At 43.6% G+C, this 23406-nt stretch overlaps 2 protein-coding genes across 2 annotated transcripts in view; one reads left to right on the forward strand and one right to left on the reverse strand.

Moving 5' to 3' along the window:
- Window positions 1-887: 887 nt before the first annotated feature.
- On the forward strand, window positions 888-13804 carry csrp2 (cysteine and glycine-rich protein 2). The gene is made up of 6 exons (XM_087831188.1): window positions 888-1053; window positions 2963-3081; window positions 5206-5374; window positions 7953-8082; window positions 9948-10041; window positions 13592-13804. The coding sequence occupies exons 2-6, from the start codon at window positions 2970-2972 to the stop codon at window positions 13666-13668; spliced, it is 582 nt and encodes a 193-aa protein (XP_087687314.1). The 5' UTR covers window positions 888-1053; window positions 2963-2969; the 3' UTR covers window positions 13669-13804.
- zdhhc17 (zDHHC palmitoyltransferase 17) overlaps window positions 13790-23406 on the reverse strand; it is a 37489-nt gene continuing 27872 nt past the window's right edge. The window contains exons 11-17 of the mRNA XM_087831187.1: window positions 21386-21508; window positions 20715-20777; window positions 20527-20620; window positions 18568-18651; window positions 18309-18466; window positions 18071-18165; window positions 13790-16643 (exon numbers count right to left, since the gene is read on the reverse strand). Of these exons, the coding sequence (XP_087687313.1) occupies window positions 16505-16643; window positions 18071-18165; window positions 18309-18466; window positions 18568-18651; window positions 20527-20620; window positions 20715-20777; window positions 21386-21508 (756 nt within the window). The 3' untranslated portion in view covers window positions 13790-16504. The remainder of the gene's footprint in view (window positions 16644-18070; window positions 18166-18308; window positions 18467-18567; window positions 18652-20526; window positions 20621-20714; window positions 20778-21385; window positions 21509-23406) is intronic.

The following is a 23406-nucleotide window of genomic DNA, read 5'->3' on the forward strand; positions in this document are numbered from 1 at the left end:
TATGTTTGAAGTTTATGATGTAGTCATTGGAGAGTGTTGTACTGGTGAGTGCCGCATCACTGCCATTGTCTCCAGAGCTGTAGTGTCTGATACAACTGATTTCTTTCTTTATCTTGCCTGAGTGATACAAAACAAAAACAACAACAACCACAATTTTCTTGTAGTGGTTTTTACATTCTGTGTCCAGCAGGGTGCAAGATTACAGCAAATTTTACAGCAGTGGTGATTTAAGCCCTGACAAATTTTCTGGGATACTGCAAATGATTTCCCTGTAAATGGATGCATGTGCAAATGCAAAGATATAATATTGTCTATTGTATTAAAGTCTATTGTCTCTGTCTCCTTTCCTGTAATCCTAACAGGAAGACCAGCTTCCTTTTTCCTGCACAAATCCGTGAGTTTTAAGACAGACTGCACTCCGGCACACAGCTGGTGCTTCTGCATGCTCGCTGTAGTAATATATTCAACCACATGATCCAGTATAAATGGATAAGACAATAATTCTATATTTGAAACCCGAGCCACTGGTACGTGACATGACATAAAATAAAACAATAAGTCTTTTGGGGTTTTGTTATAGGAATAATCCACCATCATTATACAATCCTACTGCCACCATAATTATCCCACACAAAAGACAAATTAAACACTTTTCACAACCTCACAACTTGGTTACTCGAAGGGAAACTATTATCAGCTGGCTTGTGGTCTTAACTGATATGTCGCATTGCTTCATAAGCACTTTATGATCAGTAAGGCTGTCACTGAACCCACGTTTTGTTTGTTTGTTTGTTTTAATCAGTCTACCTTCAGTGTCAACATAAATCGTTACTCTTCCGACCGCACGGGAAAGCAGCAGTGCTGAGTTCACGCCCCTGGGTGAAACCCCTCCTTTCTCTGTGAATGTGCGGAGCGGAGCGTCGTGTGGCAGTACGGTGCGTGTGTGCTGGAGGTACCGCAGAGGTTTCTGGATATACCATTCACACTCTGAGGTGGAGCTCAACCACTTTTGGATATTGGCTGTTTTTTCTTCTTTTTAAAAACTATTTTAAGGTAATTTTTTTTGTTTAACCGGTTTGGGTTCGCGGTGTGAATTAATCACTGTTCCAGTGACAAGATAAGACAAAAAGATTACAGAAATTATTGAATTAATGTTGTTGGTGCAAAATGTTTGTAGACTAGTTATCGGGACACTTTTGCGCGGACTGTTTTGTGCGTTTCACTGATAACTTAGATATACTTAAGAAACGAGGTTCAATGTCAGAAAACAGCAGTGAGCTACCGTTAATACAAAACTCTTTGCTCGGTGTGCAGCTGTTCATTAGCCAGTTATAATCAAGTATCGCTCAAACTGGTCAAACTGTGCCTAAAGGGCAAAGTCAGCAGACAAATGCATCTTTGTGATATCAACTTTAACTTTAACTGCAGCTTTTTTGTAAGGGTGACAATATTATTAATAATATAAATTCACTGTAAAAATGAAAACAAAAAAGTTACAGCTCGTGGCTGACAGAATAAGAATTTAACTCCTGTCTGTTTTCAATATGTTCATATTCCAGAATAATATAAAATAAGGTCGTCAAAGGAGCTTGCAAAGAAAAGCGTCTGGACTTCTTTAAGTTACTTGAAGACGTTTCACCTCTCATCCGAGAAGCTTCTTCAGTTCTAAGGTCAAATGGTGGAGAGTCCCAGATATAAACCTAGTGGGAGTTTCCCCCCACAGAGGGACAAAAGGACCCCCTGATGATCCTCTAATCGCCTGAGCCAAGGTGTGGAACTGGGTGTGGGTCCCAATCAGCCAGAGGTTGTGGGAGGGGGACACTCCCACTAGGTTTATATCTGGGACTCTCCACCATCTGACCTTAGAACTGAAGAAGCTTCTCGGATGAGAGGTGAAACGTCTTCAAGCAACTTCAAGAAGTCCAGACGCTTTTCTTTGCAAGCTCCTTTGACTACAATGACCTGGATGACTGAGAACCTTCACAGACATAAAATAAGGTCATTACCATTCACTGATATGTTATTGTTTCAACTGTCCCAATGCAGTCTGTAGTCTATGCGAGAAATGGCAGGAAAAAACATTAATTTCTTATTTTATAATAAGTTTCAGATTTCCTCTCTTGAAAAGGGTTCAGTGAATCCTTCTTCAGGAGCTCCGTGCAGCTTCATTAGTCTTGCTTCACTGGAAGACTGCGTGTCCAGCCATGATCTCAAAGCTCAGACTCTTTCTCAGATAGACTGGAATACACTCCCACAGCCAGCACCGGCAGACTTGTTGGCCTGTGCACTTCCACACCGACTTTCTCATCAGCTGCTGAAGTGTAGCATTAGTGGGCTTTGATCCCTTCTCATGCTGGGGGCCTGTGCTGTAGTCTCTAATCCAACAGGGAGGAGACCTGTGACAGAAAAGATTAATAGTCTCGAGTGTTCTGCTGTGTTTAGTTTTCCCTCCTCAAGTAATGAACAATCACAATTTAATTTCCAAACTATGATATCATAGCAGGTTTGTTTTGTGCTGACATGTGAGGGAAAACTGAAAATGTTGCATTTGCATTTAGTGGGATTTAATCTGTAATTACAGGCAAATGGACAAACATTGGGGAGACGCACGGTGTGACAAGACACTGTTTATTTCTCACTTCTTCTGTGCTGTTAATGTTTGCATCCTTCAGCCACAGCTCATCAAGAAACAAAAGCTCTGAGGCATGGCGCCCGCAAGCATTCCTCTGGGTATTAGTCTGCCCTTTTGTCAGGGCTGACTTTGTTTATGCAGTCGGGATAGATGTTGTGGCCTGTGGCTGTAATTTTCAGTTAAATCATTGCTATTGTGATATAAATCCTGCAGTGCTTTAATATGACAGAAAACACAGCTGTCCTTTTTTTACTCACTCGTGTTTGGAAGTTCAGAGGAGGAACAGACGAGATGTTTAACCTTTCTCATCATCTCTGTGTCTCTTGTCAGAAACACCATGCCAAACTGGGGCGGAGGCAACAAGTGCGCAGCATGCCACGGGACGGTTTACCACGCGGAGGAAGTGCAGTGTGATGGCAAGAGCTTCCATAAATGCTGTTTTCTCTGCAGTAAGTACATGTAGCATCAAAATGCAAATACAACTTTATCTGGAATAAGATTGAGCAACGTTCCTGTCATCAGCGTAGACCCCGCCGAAGCAGGACGGCGCTTGAACTCTGTTTCGCCTCCTCGGGTCACCTAAGAAAGCTTTCTCTGACATTTCGCTCACTAATCCTCACCCCAAACCAGCCTCAAAATGTCAGTGGAAATGTTCCAGTGAAGACCTCGCGAAGACATCAGGATGTTTCTCCATAGAGCTGCTGTCAAGAAAAGAGCAAAACAGTGTGAGCCACAAAAGGCGGGTTTCTTCTTTTTGAGCAGCTCTATTACAAAGACAGCTTTGTCTGACCCAGGAGGTGATGAGCAAGGCCACTCGCTGTTCCTTTTTTGTCCAAATTCTCTGTTTTCTGACATTCACTGATTTATAAGAAAGTCACACAGCCTCATATGACTCTGTGTACACTATCTGTGTCTTTGTCTCACCTATTTATTCACAGTCAGTGCCTGTGGCAACACATGGGGAATACTAGTGTACATGTAGTTGAAGCAAAGAGGAAGTGCCGTCAAAAAACCTAAAAGTGCATCACAAACTGAGGAGGGCAAGTCAGGATTTAGGTGCCATTCAACGGGACATGCAAGTCTTGTTTTGACAGTGTTGGCTGGGAGACGTGCAGACGTGAATGGAGACATTTTTCCTGCCAGTTGTGTGAAACCTGAAACCAGATTCAGACAGTCTCGTAGCGAAGGCCATTGTGTAAAGAATTCAGCTAATCCCAGCAGCCAGCGTGGGCACAAGCGTGCAGCCTAAAGCGCCCGTGGAGCCTTTGTTTTTACAGACGCTGCTTTCTCTGCTAAGACAAACCTGCCAAGATGCTGTCAGTTTTTCCAACACCTTTGGTATACAGCCAGACTCAAGCTGGAATTGATTTTCTTTAACTTCTTACTTTATGTTATTTAAATACCTGCAGTTGCAATGAAAGTGGTGTTAAAGTTATAAGAGAAAACACTGGAATTTGAAGAATCTGTTCTTGTTTTGTTGATTATTGTAGATGTGAGAGGTCTTTGAACCTCTCATTCTTAGCAGCTGACCAACTAGTTTTCACATTCTTGAACTGGCTCTTCAGACCTTTGTGCCTATCAGATATTTTACTTTCCCCCCCTGGACACCTACTAGGAGTAACCCTTGTTTCTGTCATGTTGTTCATCTGGACGTAGCGTTTTCAGTGGGAGAGATATTCTAATGTTCGTCAAGCCGCGTCTTTATCGATGTATACTGAGGCGTCAAAACTGGTCATTAAAGTTACACGGGAGGATAAAACAGAAACTACAAACAATCAAATAACAAAGTTATTGTTGACAGAAACTGTCAGCTGACACTGTAAATTACCTTTCCAGGTACATTATGTCATTAAGTTAGTTACGAGGGGAGCTGGAGGGCCATGTTTCAGACACTGGGTGGAGAATTTTGAGCCCTGCATGGCTAATTTAGGAAATCCCAAAGAACACAGAGTTAGAAGTTAGCATAATAGGTGACAACAGACACACAGCTCACCTGCTCTTTGTGTGCTGCTTGTGAGAGGGACGCTGTGGCGTGGGTGTGGTCTCTGGCCAGCTGCAGAGGAGGGGGGATGCAGTGAGCTCCCGGGGCGGCGCAGGGCGGGGTGAACAGGTGTGCTGGGATCTGACAGTGATTGTGTCTCTTTATATGTTGGCAGTGACAGTTGGAGGGAGAGCGGGAGTGTCTGTGTCCCAGTCAAGAAACCACAGTATTAAATAAAAGTTCTGCTGTCAACATATTCGCTCCAGCGTATGTTTCTTGGGTCCAACGTTACAGACGCAGTTTTTAGAACACCGACTTTAAGGGAAGAACGACTGTAAAGGGAAAGAAACAAGGAGGAGGAACTGAGGGGCTGCACTAAAACCCAGTAACAGATCGAATATGGATGGATCTGTGCTACTCGAAAGGAGTCTAATAATAAATATTAGAATTTCATCTAATACTCAGAATCTTTATAGTATTTCAGACATGTCATGTGCTACATTTAGGCAGTAAATACATGTAAATGTAACCAAGTGAAAAGAATTTTAGAAGACCTTTCCTCTCACATAACTGCTGCTCTGTGTGTCCACAGTGGTCTGCAGGAAGGGTTTGGACAGCACCACTCTGGCCAGTCATGACCAGGAGATCTACTGCAAATCGTGCTACGGGAAAAAATACGGTCCTAAAGGCTACGGCTATGGACAGGGAGCAGGAACACTCAACATGGATCGGGGAGAACGGCTGGGAATCAAGCCTGAAGAGTAAGCTGGACTTCAATGAATGTTTCATTCATAGAGCGCCAGAATCACAGCAACAGTCGCCTCAAGGTGCTTTATATTGTAAGGTAGACGCTACAGAGAAAAACCCAACAATCACATGACCCCTATGAGCAGCACTTTGGCAACACTCCCTTTACATAATGATTAAAGCGTAACTCTGACTAACTGTGATCACAATGGTTATTTCAGTTAACATGTCCACATGGTATTTCATGACATCACTACTGTATGCAGTGATGTAACTTTGCTGTATCCTGGCTCCCGTCTGAGTTCTGGTGATGTTTATTGTTTCTGTGTGGGAGTTTAAAAAGTGTTAACTTTGTGTAAATTCCCAACAGTGTTGCCAGTAACTATGAAACTATAATATCTTAACAAAGCATCATTCATCAGTTATAATTACACAGATGTAATGCTGCGGTGTGGTTGTCGAGGCCACTGTTTAGTGTTGCATTATTTGTAATGATCTTTATAAGCTGTGGCTGCTGACTGTCACAGTGCCATTGTCAGCACGTACTTACTGAGGTTGAAGCTGATCCCAAACACACAAACTACTTCACACAAAAACCAGAAATAGAGGCTATTATGTAGCTATGTAGGTGAGCGCTGTCCTGTAAAATGAATCTTTGCCTGATTTGAAAATATCACCAGATGCAATTTAAATGCGTACAAATGGCAATAACAAGACAATCTGTATGTTTGCATACAGATCAGCTTGCCCGAGTAGTGTCGTTCAGAGTAAAGATTTCATAACCATGAATAAGCCTCTGCTCTTCACAGTCCCCGCCCACCACAGCGCTTTGAGAGAGGAAAGAAACCTTTAGGGATATTGGCTAAACTCCACTTCTTTATCAAATCCAGCTTGGCTTAGTCAATTCCCAGATGTAGATCCACAAGATTCCTACACAGTATGGAAGGAGTAGTATAGAATTTGGATTTGGATAAAGAGACAAAAAAAGAGTATGGAAACATATTTTTGTTTTTACACTAATGCGAATATTCAATTCAATTCAATTCAATTTTATTTATATAGCGCCAAATCACAACAAAAGTCGCCTCAAGGCGCTTCATAGATACAGAGAAAAGCCCAACAATCATATGACCCCCTATGAGCAAGCACTTTGGCGACAGTGGGAAGGAAAAACTCCCTTTTAACAGGAAGAAACCTCCAACAGAACCAGGCTCAGGGAGGGGCGGGGCCATCTGCTGTGATTGGTTGGGGTGAGAGAAGGAAGACAGGATAAAGACATGCTGTGGAAGAGAGACAGAGATTAATAACAGATATGATTCAACACAGAGAGGTCTGTTAATACATAGTGAGTGAGAAAGGTGACTGGAAAGGAAAAACTCAATGCATCATGGGAATCCCCCGGCAGCCTACATCTATTGCAGCATAACTAAGGGAGGATTCAGGGTCACCTGGTCCAGCCCTAACTATATACTTTAGCAAAAAGGAAAGTTTGAAGCCTAATCTTAAAAGTAGAGATAGTGTCTGTCTCCCGAATCCAAACTGGAAGCTGGTTCCACAGAAGAGGGGCCTGAAAACTGAAGGCTCTGCCTCCCATTCTACTTTTAAATACTCTAGGAACAACAAGGAATATTGCCTTTAAAAACGAGAATTTCTGGAAATAGATTCTATAACCAGTGTTTACCTCCAATAATAATCATTTGATTCAACAGCTTTTGGTGCAGAGCTGCGTTGCTTTAAAACTGTGAGACAGGACACTGGGGCCTGTCTTTGAAGAGGATACAGGCTTCTCACTGTTGACCATTAGCTACAGTAAAATGCCATGCACTAACCTTTGTGGGTTATAATGTTAGTACAGTAACTCACAGCACAGTACATTGTAACAGTGGGTTTAAATCCATTCCTTTACATGAGAAACATGTTGGTCCTTTGAGGTCTGATAAGATCTGATTCATCTGCCATGAAGTCTGCAGATATGAATCTTGGAAATGGTGTCATTTTAAAAGCGACCCAGAGTACAAGATGAGGCAAGTCTGAAATTCAAAGTAAAGATCTAAGAGTGAAAAACATCATCTAACCGAACAGGATCGTTGCTTTCCATCAAGCTTCCAGCCTGTAGCCCGGGAATGGGTTGGGTATATTTTCTAAGGCAAAATTGCATCCAAGGTTTTGTTACACTGCATAATTATTGCCCTGCCTCAGACGTCAGGTGATTCGATTATGAAAGAGTTATTATGTAACCAGAAGGATCTCGCTCAGCCTGCTGTATCCTCCATCACAAAGACCTTCATTCAGGGGCCACTGAGGCTGGCAGTCACCCTTCGATAAGCATTGCTCCGGGCCCCATGGTGCCCTGCTCATTTTCCCACCATTGGCAGAGAACAGACAGCAGAGCAGTCGGGTTTTTTTCTGGATCTTAATGTTTTGGGTCATACTTCGTTCAATACTAGCACCACAGATAGTCTGATATGTTGATTTTAGGACTCTTTGACTTTACAGGCCAATGTCAGTCTGACTAAAATGAGAGTTGAATATGTGAACGATAAACTTTTCCTCTGAAATAATTTGTCGTATATTTGCCCTTTCCCACCCGAGGACCCAGACTCACAGACCCACGACCAACCCCAACCCATCCAAATTTGCTCAGAAGTTTGGCGGTTCGGAGAAATGCGCCCGGTGTGGAGACTCGGTTTATGCAGCCGAGAAGATCATGGGGGCAGGCAAGGTGAGAGTTTTACCTGAAGTATGTTTAAAGATCACACCACAAAGATCGTGGGCGACCGTGGCTCAGGGGGTTGGGAAGCGTATCTGTAACCGGAAGATCGCCTGACCTGTCCTGGTCGTTGTGTCCTTGGGCAAGATACTTCACCTACCGCCTACTGGTGTTGGCCAGAGGGGCCGATGGCGCGATATGGCAGCCTCGCCTCTGTCAGTCTGCCCCAGGGCAGCTGTGGCTACAACTGTAGCTGCCTCCACCAGTGTGTGAATGTGAGAGTGAATGAATAGTGGCATTGTAAAGCGCTTTGGGTGCCTTGAAAAGCGCTATATAAATCCAATCCATTATTATTATTATTACAGATCTCCACTCTCTCTGCTTTTCAGGCTTTAGTGAAACTGGCACACAGTGTCCACTTTGTAGGGCTTCACCAAAATCACACAAAGGCTTCATGTCAAGATCACGTTTGTCGTTCTCAGTTGTGACGAGAACTAAAGTTTTGTGTGGTTTGATGGATCGTGACCCCCATGAGCTGGTACGTCACTGAAAGCTGATCGATCCAGTCTTGGACATAATAAACATAACAGCAGGGGCGTGCTACTTTACGTCATTTATAGTTGGTTGCTCGAGGTTCACAATACTGAAGTCACAAGCAATCCAGTGAATCTTCGGCTTCAGCTGACATTGGATATGCCTAATATGGTCGTGTCAGGCACTAAACTCCGGTTTGTGATAGGCAGCCAATCAGAGAGTGCTTACGGCAGATCTGCAACAAGGACTAACAAACAACAACAAAACAACAGAGTTGAAATCAGCATATTAGGTGCCCTTTAAACGAGAGAGATGCATCTCTGAATATGAATCCAATCTGAACTCTGAATTGAGGCATCTGCTCAAGACATTGTCCAAGTCAGCTATTTAACTTTCACTAGTTCAGCCAAGTTTCAAAAATTATTACCCTTGGCACAAAATGTTATGAATGTATTATTACGTTAATGTGGCCTTGCTTTAAGAACACACAACTGCACCTTTGTGCTGTTTTTGTTCTGTTTGCACTATAAACACCTTTAAATCAGTTGATGGCAATCTGCAGTGTGATTTAATGTTATTCAGAAAACACTTTTCTCGTGTGCAGACTCCACTCAGCGCTACACAAACACAGCTTTAGCATGAACAGTCCCAGCACAAATGAGGTCCTTGAACTCCACTGGATCACAGTCTGCAAACCACAGGGGTGAGACTGGTTTGACTGGATTGAACACACATGGTCTTGCCTGTGCTGAACCACACGCTGGAGGTTTGCTGCGGTTTTTCCTAATGAGAGAACGCAAATGCTGTTTTTGTGATTGAAGCCGTTCCACAGAGTCTGGATGGGAGCTTCCGGACAGCTGGTGTTAATCGGACTAAGCCTGCTATTGTCAGTGCTCTGATGTACGTCTAGGGACGTATCGGCAGGATGTTTTCAGAGATCAATAACTCTCAGAGCAGTTGCTCATATGAAAAGAGTCCATGGAGGACAAACGATTTGTGTGCTGGATTTCTGTTGCCTCTCAAAGTGGGAGGAGTGGATCATTTCCTGTCAGTGATCACTTGTGGCTTCATGCATGAGCTGAGTAACAGCTGGTGACGTTATCAGAGCTGTTAATGTGTTTCCTAATGGGAGGATAGGCTCTTCTCATTGGCTAAGACATGACCTGTAATTTTCTGTGTAATGAAAACGCCCCAGGCCGTGGGAAAGCCAAGTTGCTTTAATTGGATTTAATAAAAGCACTGATGATACATGATCCAAGAAGCCTGTGCAGTTTAATCTAGATGTGGCATAAAAGCATAATAGCTGATCAAATGAGATCAAATCTTCCTGCTTTTCGTTGCAGCCATGGCATAAGAACTGTTTCCGCTGTGCAAAATGTGGCAAGAGCCTGGAGTCGACCACCCAGACTGAGAAAGATGGAGAAATCTACTGCAAAGGTGAGATAAATCTAAATAATTTGCAATGCTTCATTCCAGCATCACAACAGAGTGCTTCAGACACAATTTAGATTTCCAGAAACGTCTCCGCTACCATAATAACTCCACCCAGGAATTAAGAGAGATTACTTACAGCTTCTACAAAGCAATCCCAGCACCAGCGCATTTTCCCACCGGATAGATCGACACTCCATTAACGAGTTAATGAATAATATTCAATTCAATTTTAACTGAGTTCAGTTTTAATTCAGTAATTCAGTTCAGTTGCCCAGACCTTTATATGATACAGAGAAAGCCCCACCAATCAGACGACCCTCTATGAACAAGCGCTTGGCGACAGTGGGAAGGAAAAACTCCCTTTTAACAGGAAGAAACCTCCAGCAGAACCAGGCTCAGGGAGGGGCGGGGCCATCTGCCACGACCGGTTGGGGTGAGGAAATGTGTGGCATACCTCACTTCATGGCTCGAAAGTCAGATTGCAAATGTATGTTGGAGAACACTGCTGTTCAAACCTGTTTGTGTGGGGGAACCGGTCAGATTAAAGTTTGCTTAAAAGGACCTCCTTGTAATCCAAAAGGAGGAGAATTAAAACTGTTTTTATTTTCCACACAGCTGCACCAAGGCTCTGTGTCAAGTAAATAACACAGAGTAAACTTGAGTAAAGTCCAGGAATAACAATAAAAATATGGGGCTAGAAATGATTGTGGTAGAAAATGGAGTCAGGTTTGTTTGGACTCCCCATGTCCTCAAATATCTAACCAGGAAGACTGACAAGTGGTATTGCAATGACATGGTACAGGGTTTCAGAGCCTCTAAATGTGTGTGTTCCTTTAACTTTCTGCTGCCATCAGCATTATTGAAACAGTAGAGTTTGTGACCAAATTCCTGCAAAGCAGATAACATCTGTCTCTGATGTACATTTGGTTAAAAGCTTTTTAGCATGCTAGTATGTTAGCATGTTCATTGTCAGCATGCTAATGCCATTGCATTTACATACATCAGTCTCAGGACTGAGCCAGGGGAACATTTAAAGCTGCTCACTTTTAAGATTGTGCTGTGTGTCCTGTTAGTCTTGTGACTTGCACAAGGGATGAAGCCTTCACATAAAAGACAGAACGGTTAACTTCAGCTAATTGTTTATTAGATCAGTAATGGCATTATGCAAATTATTCTCTGCTCCTGTGCCAGTGAATGTGACCATATCAGCAAAAAGTCAAATGGGATGGACTTTCTGAAGTGAAACATGCTGTCGCTGGTGTTGTCGCATGTTTGGCTCTGTCATATTAACAGAGCCTCACCAATTTGACCTCCACAACAAGCTCTCTCTCTCTCCTCTCAGCACAATGGGACGCTTTGCTTGAACAGAAGAGTGATACACACCGGCAGAAACAGTCGTAAACACAACTGTCAGCAGATCTTGTTTGCTGTACGTCACAAGGAAAGCGTGCACTGATGGGCAGGAATGTTGCAACTCGGCTCTAAAGACAAACACCCTCAGCTCTGCTGCCGCTATCAATCAATCTGACAGCTCGCTGTCCTCTAACAGACACGTCCGCTCTCTGCTTCAGCAACATCTGGATGTTGTTACGGTGCCCCGCCTGAGTGTTTCAAAGACAGATGTGGACAGCAGGTCCGATGTTTGCAGACAGAGCTCAAGGAAACGCTGCGGTTTATTGAATGAAATCTAGGAATGCTACACAGAGAATGGAAATTCTGCAGGTCTTTGTTTTACCACAATCCAAAGAGCGGGGGTATTGAACCTTAACACGTGCGTGTTAAATAAACAGCTAAAGCTGGGAAAGCAGGCGCTGCTGCTACTGAAAGGACTGGAAACACGTACACACAGGAGGTTTCTGTTGCAGTGATTAGATCTGCTCAGTCACTGGGTCATAGAGGTCAAAACTGGAAGTGCAAGCGACAGGAAAGCAAACTGCTTTCACAGCAGACATCTTGACACAGTTGTGTTAATGGTTAAACCCACCTACGGACGTCCTGTTGGTTCATGTTGTTGGTTGGTTTATGGACCAAACGAATGGTGAAGAAAGGTGATTTTAAGTGAGTTTGAACGTTGCGTTGTTATTGGTGCCAGACAGGCTGGTCTGAGCATTTCAGAAACTGCTGATCTGCTTGGGTTTTCCCCACACAGCCATCTCTAGAGTTCATCAGAGAAGGGTCCAAAAAGAGGAGAATAGCCCGACTGCTTTGAGCTGATAGGAAGGCAACAGCAACTCAAATAACAACTCATTACAGCCAAGGCATCATGTACCACTCCTGTCAGCTGACGACAGGAATCTGAGGCTACAGTTTCGTCTTGATGCATTCTCAATCATCCAGGTAAGTAAATCTCCAAAAGTTGATTCTGTTCATCTGGACGTAGCGTTTTCAGTGGGAGAAACGTTTCGTCATCATCCAGGTGACTTCTTCAGTCTCAGCTCACTGCAGGTTTCAATCTTATAAACAGGACATTTGCATAATGACTGAAACCAGCCCACTGAAGGAACAATGGGCTGGGAGGTCACCTTCATCATGATTATGCAAATTCTCATGACCACTGATCAACAACCACTGATCAAAGACCATGAGTACCATTCACAGAGAGCTGGGGAACGGCTGCAATCACAGCATGGTAAGATGGTGACAGATGTACCCTTAGGCCCCTCCTCGATTCAGAGATGGCCTCCTTGACTCAGCGCTCAAACCAGCAATCCTCCCTGCATAATCATGATGAAGGAACTGACCTCCCAGCCCATTGCTCCTTCAGTGGGCTGGTTTCAGTCATTATGCAAATGTACTGTTTATAAGATTGAAACCTGCAGTCAGCTGAGACTGAAGACGTCACCTGATGATGACGAAACGTTTCTCCCACAAAAGATGAACAGACACAACTTTTGGAGATGAGGCTACAGTTGTCATGAGCTCACCAAAATTGAGCAATGGAAGCGTGGAAAAACATTCCCTGGTCTGATCATCTTGATTTCTGCACAGCAGCCTCTGTGCTTGGTATAAGCACCATTAAAACATGGATCCAGCCTGCTTTTTATCCCCGCTTCATGCTGGTCATAGTGGGGTAATAGTTTGGATTTTCTTGGCACATTAGTATCAAATGAGCTTTGTTCACCGCGACCCTGCCTATGTGAATACAGTGTACGTCTGATGGCTGCTTCCAGCAGGATGACACTCCATCTCAAAATGTAACAGCCTTGACAGTCACTAGATCTCAATCCAGTAGAGCACCTCTGAGATGTGGTGCAATGGGAGATTCACAACCTGGATGTGCAACCAAGCAAACTGTGTGATGCTGTGAAACAATATGGATCAACGTTTGGAGAAAATCCAGCACTTTGTTGAACCCGTGCCACCAAGAATCAAGTTGTGCAAGGAAAAGCAGCTCCAACCTAACACGACGCAGTGTTGTTAGCTTGTGTTGTGTGTCATTTCAGGTTTACACAACAATAAATTATTTACTGGCAGCAGTGATTTAAGAAGCTTTCAAATAGAATGACCATTAGAAGTAGAGAGGTTTGTTGATGTTTCTTCTTTCCCTCCACAGCATGTTATGCCAAGAACTTTGGCCCCAAAGGGTTCGGTTATGGCCAAGGAGTCGGCGCTCTGGTTCACGCTCAGTGATGGCTCGGTGGGACCACAGTCACTCGTCTACATTCCTCTGCCCAACATGAACATATTTCATCCTCGATGCTTTGATGCTGTTGATACAAATAATAAAAACAAACATGAACAAACCAACGGGTCACATTTGACTGTATTTTATTATTAAAGCCATTAAAACTGAACCATGCCCATATGTTTACATCTGAAGCGGAGTAACAGTGATGTCTGGAGGTGGGCAGAGAGGCACTGGATATGATTATGTGCTTTCTTTTTTTCTGCTTTTACTATCCCACATGGTGAAGGTGAGAGAGGCGGGGGAGGGGGGGGAGACAGAGGAGACTTTTTAGGCTGCTGGAAGAACTAGTGAGGACTGAGATGGCTTTGAATTCATGTCCTGTGTGAGCCTGAAGTGGTGAACTGCCCTAAAGAAGAACAAAACTAGCCTGCATATATCTATGTTCACTTAAAAGGCATTATTAGAACACAAGAGGCTAGTTACTGATATGAAATGTACAGCTGGGTCAGGGCCGTCTGACCATTAAAGCACACAAAACAAAGCTGCTGTGTGTCATGTTCTTAGGGCAGCAGTGACATCAGTGGTTAGTAAAGATGTAATGATGTAATGATGACATAACCGTCCCCTTCTGATGATGCAAACACTAGGCTCAAAAGTTTCGGAGGCCTTTTATATAATATAACCTCCCTCTATCCTTAAAACTATTGCATGATCACATTTCAGCTTTTAAAAAACAGAACCAAAATAAAACAAAAATGGCATCTGCCTTAGTTCTCTAGTGTCTTTGCTTTACAATTTGTACATCCAGTGGTAATAACAAACCCAGCGGTATATAAGGTAGAAATAAAACAAACAAAAAATGGAACATTCAAATATATTACACGCTTGCACAGGGAGGGTCCCACTGGAAAGCTGGCGACCTGAAGGACAACTTTCACTAAATACACTGGATTTGAGAGAAAGAAACCTAAAAAAGGACAAATGAACAAAATGCAGAAAAGTACTTGCAAATACTTAACATTCACTATATACAGATACAGGGCTCGCTTGGCTGTCACCATGAAGACGACGACGACGACAGGGGCGGCGACAGCCCGGCTGTCCCAAGCATCATACATGCAGTGGAGCTTCTTAAGAGTTAAAACGCCTATAGACAGCAGTGACGGACATCACTAAAAGCTACAGTCATACACTTGGAGTATAGTCACTCGAGTTTCTCCTTTCGGCTTGTTTGGAAGAAATCCCCCAAACGCGAGAAAAGAAAAAAAAAGGTCCGGGAGCACTGTTGGGCTAACACTGATGAAAAGAAAGAGCAGAGGGAGATGATGTTTATGTACAGATGCACATTCTTGACATCTCAGGTCATCCTGCTGCTGTGTGGAGCAGGCTGCGTGTGCGGGGGTCCGAACAGAAAGCGACGCGAGGCGGCCCGTCCTTTTCCTTCTGTGTAAACAATGGAAGCGTCGGCGTGAAGCTCTGCTTCTGTTCAGTAATGGCCAAAATTTAAAAAAGAAAAATTCAAACTTGAAAAAAAAGATATATCAGTGCAATAATGTAGGCAGACAAATGACACGACAAACAAATAAGACTGTACAGCTTCTGAAGAAAAACACGGAATGAAACCCTCGTAAACTCATCTGTCCTCCCGCTGCCTTCTCTTAGACTCTGCAGCTAATAAATACACTCGCTGTAGCCGCCTACAGGCAAACGTCTCTGCCCTCCATCTTCTACAGCTACACGTGCGCACGCCTCATAAAACCTACTCAGCTAAGTTGATCTGAAATGTAAAGATGATGGTGCTAGAACATAGTTACTTTCTCTATAAATAGCTTGAAAATAAATATACCTCACATAGTATCACATTGTCTGTAGGATCGTTTCTGTCGCGTTTCTTAGAGCGGTCGCCGCTGAAGGAGTCGTTCCCCGTGCGCTCCCAAGCCTGCGTTCTTACTGCACAGCAACTACTCCGGGGTTAAACCCCTCCTGTTTGCACTAAGCCTGTGTCTCAGAGGAAAGCAGCTTTAACTGGAGCAGGTGAGGAGTGGGACTTCTGCAGCGGCTCCCTTTAACCAAACTCTCTCCTATGACAAGTTCAGCACTGGTTGGCAAATGATCAGCTCCGCTGCAAACTCATCACGGTGCAGAATAAAAACAAAAAACAAGACCTTAAAAGACATTCCCTTATTTCTACCATACTTTAAAACGATTTCTTGCTTTTTTTTCATATACACGTATATATTTTAAAAAAAAACAACTTTCTTTTATCTTTCACCACAGTTAGTCGTGACAGGAACGGCAGAGCGCCCGAACCAATCAGAAACAGACATGTACGGGGCACACGGACAGGGACACCATAAATAAGATATCGAGTGGGGGACGGGGAAAGAACAGCGTCGCCTCTTCGTGGCTCTACTTTTTCTGCAGTGTCGAGTCTCCGGATAGAAGAGCTTTTAAGTTTTGTAATTCCTCTCTCCTCGTCATTTGTGCCTGGCAGCAACGCACCGTCCAAAGAGCTCAGGAGAAGAGAGGAAGAGAGCTGGTCAGCGGCAAAGGTAGAGTAATAGTAGTAGTAATAGTAGTAAAGGTGGTGGTGGTGAAGGCCAGGGGGTGGGTGTGGTGTTGCCCCGTAACAGCATGCTAGTCCTGGCTGATTCTTTTTGTTGTTGTTGTTTGATCGGTGAGGGAGAGATGGTCCAAAAAGCAGGTGCTCACAAGAACGCCATCACTCAGATATGCTCGCCAGAGGAGGGGTGGAGAGGGAGAGTGAGGGTCGTCCATTTATCCATCCACGCTCTGCTCACGCTCCCCTCCCCTCTTCATCCTCGTACTCCTCCTCCTCTACACCAGCTGGTAGCCCGAGCCAGACGTCTGGTCGTATTCTATTGTGTACTGTGTGGTCCAGTCCACCGTGACGGGCCGGATCAGGCCGCAGCAGCGGATTTCAAAGAAATCTATGAGGTTTCTGATGCAGCCGTGACTGCAGAGAGACATGAGAGGGGAATTAATGCTGCAAGCTTAAGCATTTTATACATACACATATAGCAGCCTGTTATCTGCCCTCTATTTATTCATTCATTCATTTATTCAAACGTCTTTGCACTCTGCACCATTGCATGTATAAAAATGCTGTACTGCTGTGTTAAGTACACCGAGTTTAAAGACAAAAACAGAGCCGAATTCTTTCTGTGTACAAATACAGGCCAATGATACATCTGAGTGAAATTATCTGCACTATCTAGTACTAATATCTAGTGTTCGACTATATGCCAGTACTAATATTAGAGCACTTCGCTCCCACTCTGCAGGCCTACTTGTTGTTCCTAGAGTATTTAAAAGTAGAATGGGAGGCAGAGCCTTCAGTTTTCAGGCCCCTCTTCTGTGGAACCAGCTTCCAGTTTGGATTCAGGAGACAGACACTATCTCTACTTTTAAGATTAGGCTTCAAACTTTCCTTTTTGCTAAAGCATATAGTTAGGGCTGGACCAGGTGACCCTGAATCCTCCCTTAGTTATGCTGCAATAGACGTAGGCTGCCGGGGGATTCCCATGATGCATTGAGTTTTTCCTTTCCAGTCACCTTTCTCACTCACTATGTGTTAACAGACCTCTCTGCATTGAATCATATCTGTTATTAACCTCTGTCTCTCTTCCACAGCATGTCTTTATCCTGTCTTCCTTCTCTCACCCCAACCAATCACAGCAGATGGCCCCGCCCCTCCCTGAGCCTGGTTCTGCTGGAGGTTTCTTCCTGTTAAAAGGGAGTTTTTCCTTCCCACTGTCGCCAAAGTGCTGCTCATAGGGGGTCATATGATTGTTGGGCTTTTCTCTGTATCTATGAAGCGCCTTGAGGCGACTTTTCTTGTGATTTGGCGCTATATAAATAAAATTGAATTGAAATTGAAAATACTGTTTAGAAATGTTTTTCCCCCTAAACTTAATCAGTTCAGTAAAGGTCCTGAATCTATTTTGCCTTATTTCAAATTGATGCATTTTCCTGTTATGGTACCAACTAACAACCAAACATCTTCCACTTTTTTGAGGAAATTCAAAGCCAAGAAACTGACCTGAACAGCTGCTCATTGTCCATTTTAGAAAGAAATCACTAAATAGAAAAAACCTGCTTCTGTTTTCTTGTTTCTCACTTTTTGACTTAAAAAAAATTTCTGTTTCTCACCCTCAATAGTTTCTTTGGAAATAATATTTAAAATGATGCTTACACTGGAGTTTAAAAAAGACAACACTGCTGGGAGAAGTTGGTGTCGTTAAACTTTTAAGAATGTAAGAAAACCACAAACTCCTTTTCCCCCTCACTGTGCAGAAGCATCCTCTGCTCCAAAGCTGGATGACACAATGCTTTAACCTCAGCTGCAGCTTCAGTGAGCTGCTGAGAATGAAGGTCGCTTACTTAAAGGGGCTCTCGATGGAGGTGGCTGTAACTTTAAAGTGCTTGTATCTCCGAGCGTTCATCCTCTCGTTGGTGGTGATTCCGAGAGCGGCGATCTACAAGATGTCAGAGCAAACAGGTGAGCCGCAACGTAGCACGTGACTCGCTACTGAGACTCAAAGCGATTACAGCTGTTCTCACTTATATCACAACACCACCTCTCTGCTTTTCCCGATGTGAACATGACGTAAACTCGCACCTGATAGAGCTGACACATGATGAGCACGGCCACCCACATGAAGTGGAAGACACTGTTGAGGAACATCCAGAACATCCAAGGGGAGCAGGAGGCGATCTGTGTCAGATAGAGCCAGAAACCATCCTTGGCGTAACTGGTGGCGCAGTGGATCCTCCAGTCTGATTGGGGGAGGAGCGAGGGAGAAGCAAAGGCATTAGCAGAGAAACAGGAGCGGCGTGAGAAATGAGCAACGTTTTTAAAAGTGGTATGTTCTGCTTACAGGAGATACAGCCGTACATCATCCAGCAGATCATGCAGAGCAGGAAGAAGAGGTAACCCATGAAGTAGCGGTGATTCCCACTTCCTGTACACAAGAAACGTCCAGTTCTCAGTTTAATTGTTTGAACAGAACTGAAGGTTAGATAACAGAGAAATGCACAAGTAATCATTCATTAATGCAGTGCTTCAAGTTAAGAACACGACTACTGGATTTGAGCTTCTCCCTTAAAACTCTGCCCTGTCACTCGAGTAATCGCTGCTCACGCACACGTGGCTCTGTTCTTCCCCAACACTGCACCTTTACTTTCACCCACACTTCCTGTGCTCCAGGTTAAGCTCTCGTTCTTCTCCGAGCATCAATCTGGTTGGACTCGTGCTGTGCTGGACAATAAAGAGCAGTCTGATCCACTTGACTCTAACCCAGACTTGTGCCAAATACTGGACTGACTCTATACAGAGATCAAGGAAACTTTGGCATGTGCTAAACAAAAAATATCAGCTGTTGATCCTTTTCTCTTGAAGTTCAGCTACATTTTTACTGAAGGTTTTGCACACATATCTGCAGGTTTTAACAAGTTAAATGTTGGTAAAATCCTTCTTAACAACTTTAAATTGTGGATGGACCAGCAGAGACACGGTGCATCATCTGATTGCTTTTATACATTTTCAGCCTACATGTATACCATCCTGAGTGTCTGTGCATGAAATGTCCATGAGAATATTTGAGTAGGACAGGCTTTAAAATAACCTTAAATAACCTATTCCAGTGTTCAGAGAGACTTTACAATGGGCCAAAAGTAGAGCTTGTACATGATATGACACATTAGCTTGGCCCAGCTAACATTACTGGTTACATTTGTTTAATCAAAAAATTCTTTTACTTCAGGATTTAAGGACCCAGTTTTATTGTGAAGGAAAACATTCGTTAACTTGGGGGTATGCAGGCATGTTGTATGATTTGTTACGCTACAGTTGCGCAGCAGTTTTTGGGTAAAAATACAATATTTTAATATTAGTAATATTCAATTCAGTGTATATAATTGTATCGACTGGGTTTATGAGCTCTGTGGTGCCAGCAGGCTGAGAGGACTGTCAGGAGGAGGGACCTGCTGTTTGTTCAGACTGTTTCCTCACTTTCAAAGCTTCATTCTGACCGCATGCTTTCAAAGTGTTACAAGCCCTCTCTGCCACGCCTTCCTTCCCCTACACACTGCTTTTCACACCACAATCCTCAGCACACATACTTTCCATTAGCACTTCATTTTAAGGCTGGTTTGCTTTGTGCTCCTCTTCATTTCCTGCACCCCGTCATTAAACCATTCGTCATTGTTGCCTCGACTCTTTGTTTTTACAGGTTCTTTACTTTCTATGACAAATTATTACCTGCTTGTTTATTTGTCTCAGTGGCTGTGCATTAACTCGAACCTTAAGGTGATCTAAACCAGCGGTCTCCAACCTTTTTTGCCCCACGGACCGGTTTATGCCCGACAATATTTTCACGGACCGGCCTTTAAGGTGTCGCGGATAAATACAACAAAATAAAACTAGTACCAGTACCGAAAAAAAGAAGATTTATTCATAACACACATGAAAAGACCCAGGAAAACAGAGTTAACGATAAAAACGATAACAAAATAACGCTGAAAACCGATAAAAACCCTGAAAACTATACATTTCACACCTGAGCCTCAACTCTCGGGCCCGGTACCAAACGACTCACAGACCGGTACCGGGTTGGGGACCGCTGATCTACACTACGGCCCTGCTAGTGTTCCACGACGTGGCATAAAAACCTATGCACACTAATTTGTCTCTCTGTTGTGCGGCAGCAGAGTAAATTGAAAGCAGAGCCTTCAGTCAGCTTAGCTGTAGCTTTTATAAAACATGAGGAAAAACATGAGCTCTTTGTGCATGTGCTGTTGTGATCCTCGTAAATCTGCAGTGCTGTTTCTTAACCTACCCACACAGTTCCCCACCCAGGGACAGTGGTGGTCAAACTTGGCAATGCAGCGGTTGCACACGGCGCAGTGTTTGGACCGAATGGGCTTCCGTATCTGCGGGGAAAAACAAATGATACGTGTTTAGCGTTATCTGCTTTGCTGGAAGTTAAAGTTTGCTTGGGGACAAAAACAAACAAAAGAGTTTTACCAAACAGGTGCTGCAGAATATGCTCAGATCCAGGCTGCCCGTCTCTGCAAGCTCCACAATTGTCTGGGGAGGGTAAAAAAAAGAGAAAGAAAAAAGAATGAAAACTCTGGAAATTCATCTTTGGCATTGCAACACAAGACCGAGCTGAGGCTGAATGCTCACACTGGAAGCTTGGCTGACTCACAGTGAATTGGGACAAAGGCTTATATGAATTTAAGATCTCAATTCAATTTCAATGCCTTTCTTTTTACGACTCAGTTCCTGCGTTAGCTAATGTTGTTCCTCTGGTGTTTTATCAGCTTGCTTTAACAACAAATCTCAAAGTAAAGTAAATAAATCCAAAATTTGACATCAAAGGACAGCAAGAGTTGGACGGGGATCCTCCACAGGGAACAGAGGGCTCTGTCGCCTTTGTTCTGAGGCGACTGCCCAGCCGCTGCTCTGTGCTAACAATGCAGGGTAAATTTAGCTCTCATCAATCACAGGATGGGGATGTGGGGCCCGATAACAAGAAGAGCCTCTGTTGTCTCCTATTAGTGTGTGATAATGAGAGGAAGAGAGAGACATTAGCCCTCGTGCCAGCATACACCAACACGTCAAAACAAACGCTAAGCTCAGTCCACGAGAACAGCCTCTCTGTGAAATAAACCCAAAAAATTTACAGGTTTTACCTTTTTCTTCTGCTCCTCGGATGCTTTGATGATTCCTGGATCAGACTTCCAGGATTTACCAAAGTTGTAGAACAGAGCCAGGGTGTTAATGAGGAAGGGCACGTGGACGGTGGCAAAGGGGAGATGTGCATGAGGTCAAGGAAGAAGACAGGTTTCCATTTGTAACTTTAACGGTGAGCTCCTCAGTTTAAACCAGTGTAGCAGCCGCGGTGGCCGATGTAAGGCGATAAGAAACAGCCACGTCTAGACACATTTATCTTGTTGGAGATGTAACACTTTATCAGCAAACTGTTTCTAAGCTGGGAATGTTTCACATTCCTGAGTTATAAGAGAAGCAGCGTGGGATTTACTTTCCCTGGAAACTACTGCATTATTGTGCAAGAGAATAGAAACACCCGGCCCGATCTGTTGCTTCAGAAGTGTTACTACACTGAGTTAGACTTTCTCTCGTCATAGCAGCCTGACTACGAGGTGAACTGTGACGCAGGGAGCAGCCGTCTCATCTCCACCCACCCAAGCGTCAGCCTGTCAAAGCAGCTCATAGCAGCTTCTGATTTAAACAGTTAAAGTATTTCACAGAGAATCAGAGTTATTACATAACTGAGTTAACACATGCATCTAAGAGCATGTAAGGCCCGTTCATCATAACAGAGATGCTCTCTTCCTCGGCGAATACGCAAATCAGCAGCCTGTTTCACGGTCCTGTGTTTACCCGTAGACAGTGTGCGCTGTGCCAGCTTTTGGCTGCAGTCTAAGTCAGCTTTGCAGGTGTGCATGACTCAGCTGAATCCCAGAGAAAACAGCAGAGTCACACTGTGGAGTCCAAACTGCCAAATACTCACATCTGTGTCTGAGAAAACCCTGGAGTAACATGCAGATGTGAAAAAGTACCAGAGAATTCAGACCAACACTAAAGCATGAAGCAGAGAGTGATTCAACAAACTACAGCCACATGAGTTTCAGTCTACAGATATAAACACTCTTTCATAGCAGCTGGTTTAATTGGTGTAACTGGCCTCACACTAGTGACTGTGATGCCCATTAACTGTGCTCAACATCACGGTGATCCTTCTAAAAGGTGGCAAATGTGTTGCATTTATGTGCTGAGATCATATTCGGGAAATTGAAACATCTGAACTGATTCTAACGTACAGGGATCCTAGATTTGGTATTTAGCTGATTTCCACTGTCTGTTAATCCAGAAAGAAGAGATTCTATAACCAAAAACATAGTTTTGCTAACTATTTGTTCAACATCTTAGTTTACAGTAACTGCTGACTAGAAAGAAAGCTTCTTTTGGCTGTTCCTTTATTCACAGGGGGTCACCACAGAGGGTGGACCACCGTGTTTGATTTGGCAGATGCCCTTCCTGCCATAACCTCCAACAGATCTGTCACCACCCGGGACCAAACACAGGATCGTTTGGTTGTTGGGTTAAGGTGTAAGGTGTATACTACTATATGATGGTGCCACTAATATCTGGTGAAATTAGTTAACTTCATGACCACAGCTGCACTGAGGCTGATGGGAACACTTGGAGTTGTGCAGGTATGTAGCCATCTACCAAGATCTGAACCTGAAAATGAGCAGAGAGGAGCCTGAACGCCTGAAGCATATTTAATATGTATCAAGGATTTCATGTGAGCCTCACACTGATGCCCGGAAAAGTCAAAGCATCAGCAAAGTCACCAGGATACATCACAAAACTATTGCACTTTGAAAAGTGCCTGCATTCTTTCTAGAGGCCTGCAGGGGGCGACTCTTTTGGCTGTAAAAAGATGCCTAAGTGCAGAGAAGCCTATGAAAAAATGACTCTCTTATTTCCCTTATGAACTTAATAAAGATTTTCTTAAATAGTTTATGGTCCAAATCATTTTCTGTTTACACTAAAACAACCAATAAAGTAGTTGTGAATTTTCAGCTGACATGCTGTGGCTGAAAATTCACCGCTGTGCGAGCGTTGCTCAGTTTCTCAGTCAGAACTACCCCTGGCTTGGTCACAATCCCCTATTTTAAAATCT

The sequence above is a fragment of the Neolamprologus brichardi genome, chromosome 17 (assembly GCF_056152115.1).
Source record: "Neolamprologus brichardi isolate AB-2024 chromosome 17, ASM5615211v1, whole genome shotgun sequence".
In the NCBI taxonomy this organism is placed as follows: domain Eukaryota; kingdom Metazoa; phylum Chordata; class Actinopteri; order Cichliformes; family Cichlidae; genus Neolamprologus; species Neolamprologus brichardi.

What these genes read in the sequence shown, in the direction of transcription:
- csrp2 (XM_087831188.1), top strand. Translation starts at nt 2,970, where the DNA reads ATGCCAAACTGGGGCGGAGGCAACAAGTGCGCAGCATGCCACGGGACG. An exon ending in AGATCATGGGGGCAGGCAAG is followed by an intron (nt 8,083 to 9,947) that starts GTGAGAGTTTTA and finishes TTTTCGTTGCAG; the next exon opens with CCATGGCATAAGAACTGTTT. An exon ending in TGGAGAAATCTACTGCAAAG is followed by an intron (nt 10,042 to 13,591) that starts GTGAGATAAATC and finishes TTCCCTCCACAG; the next exon opens with CATGTTATGCCAAGAACTTT.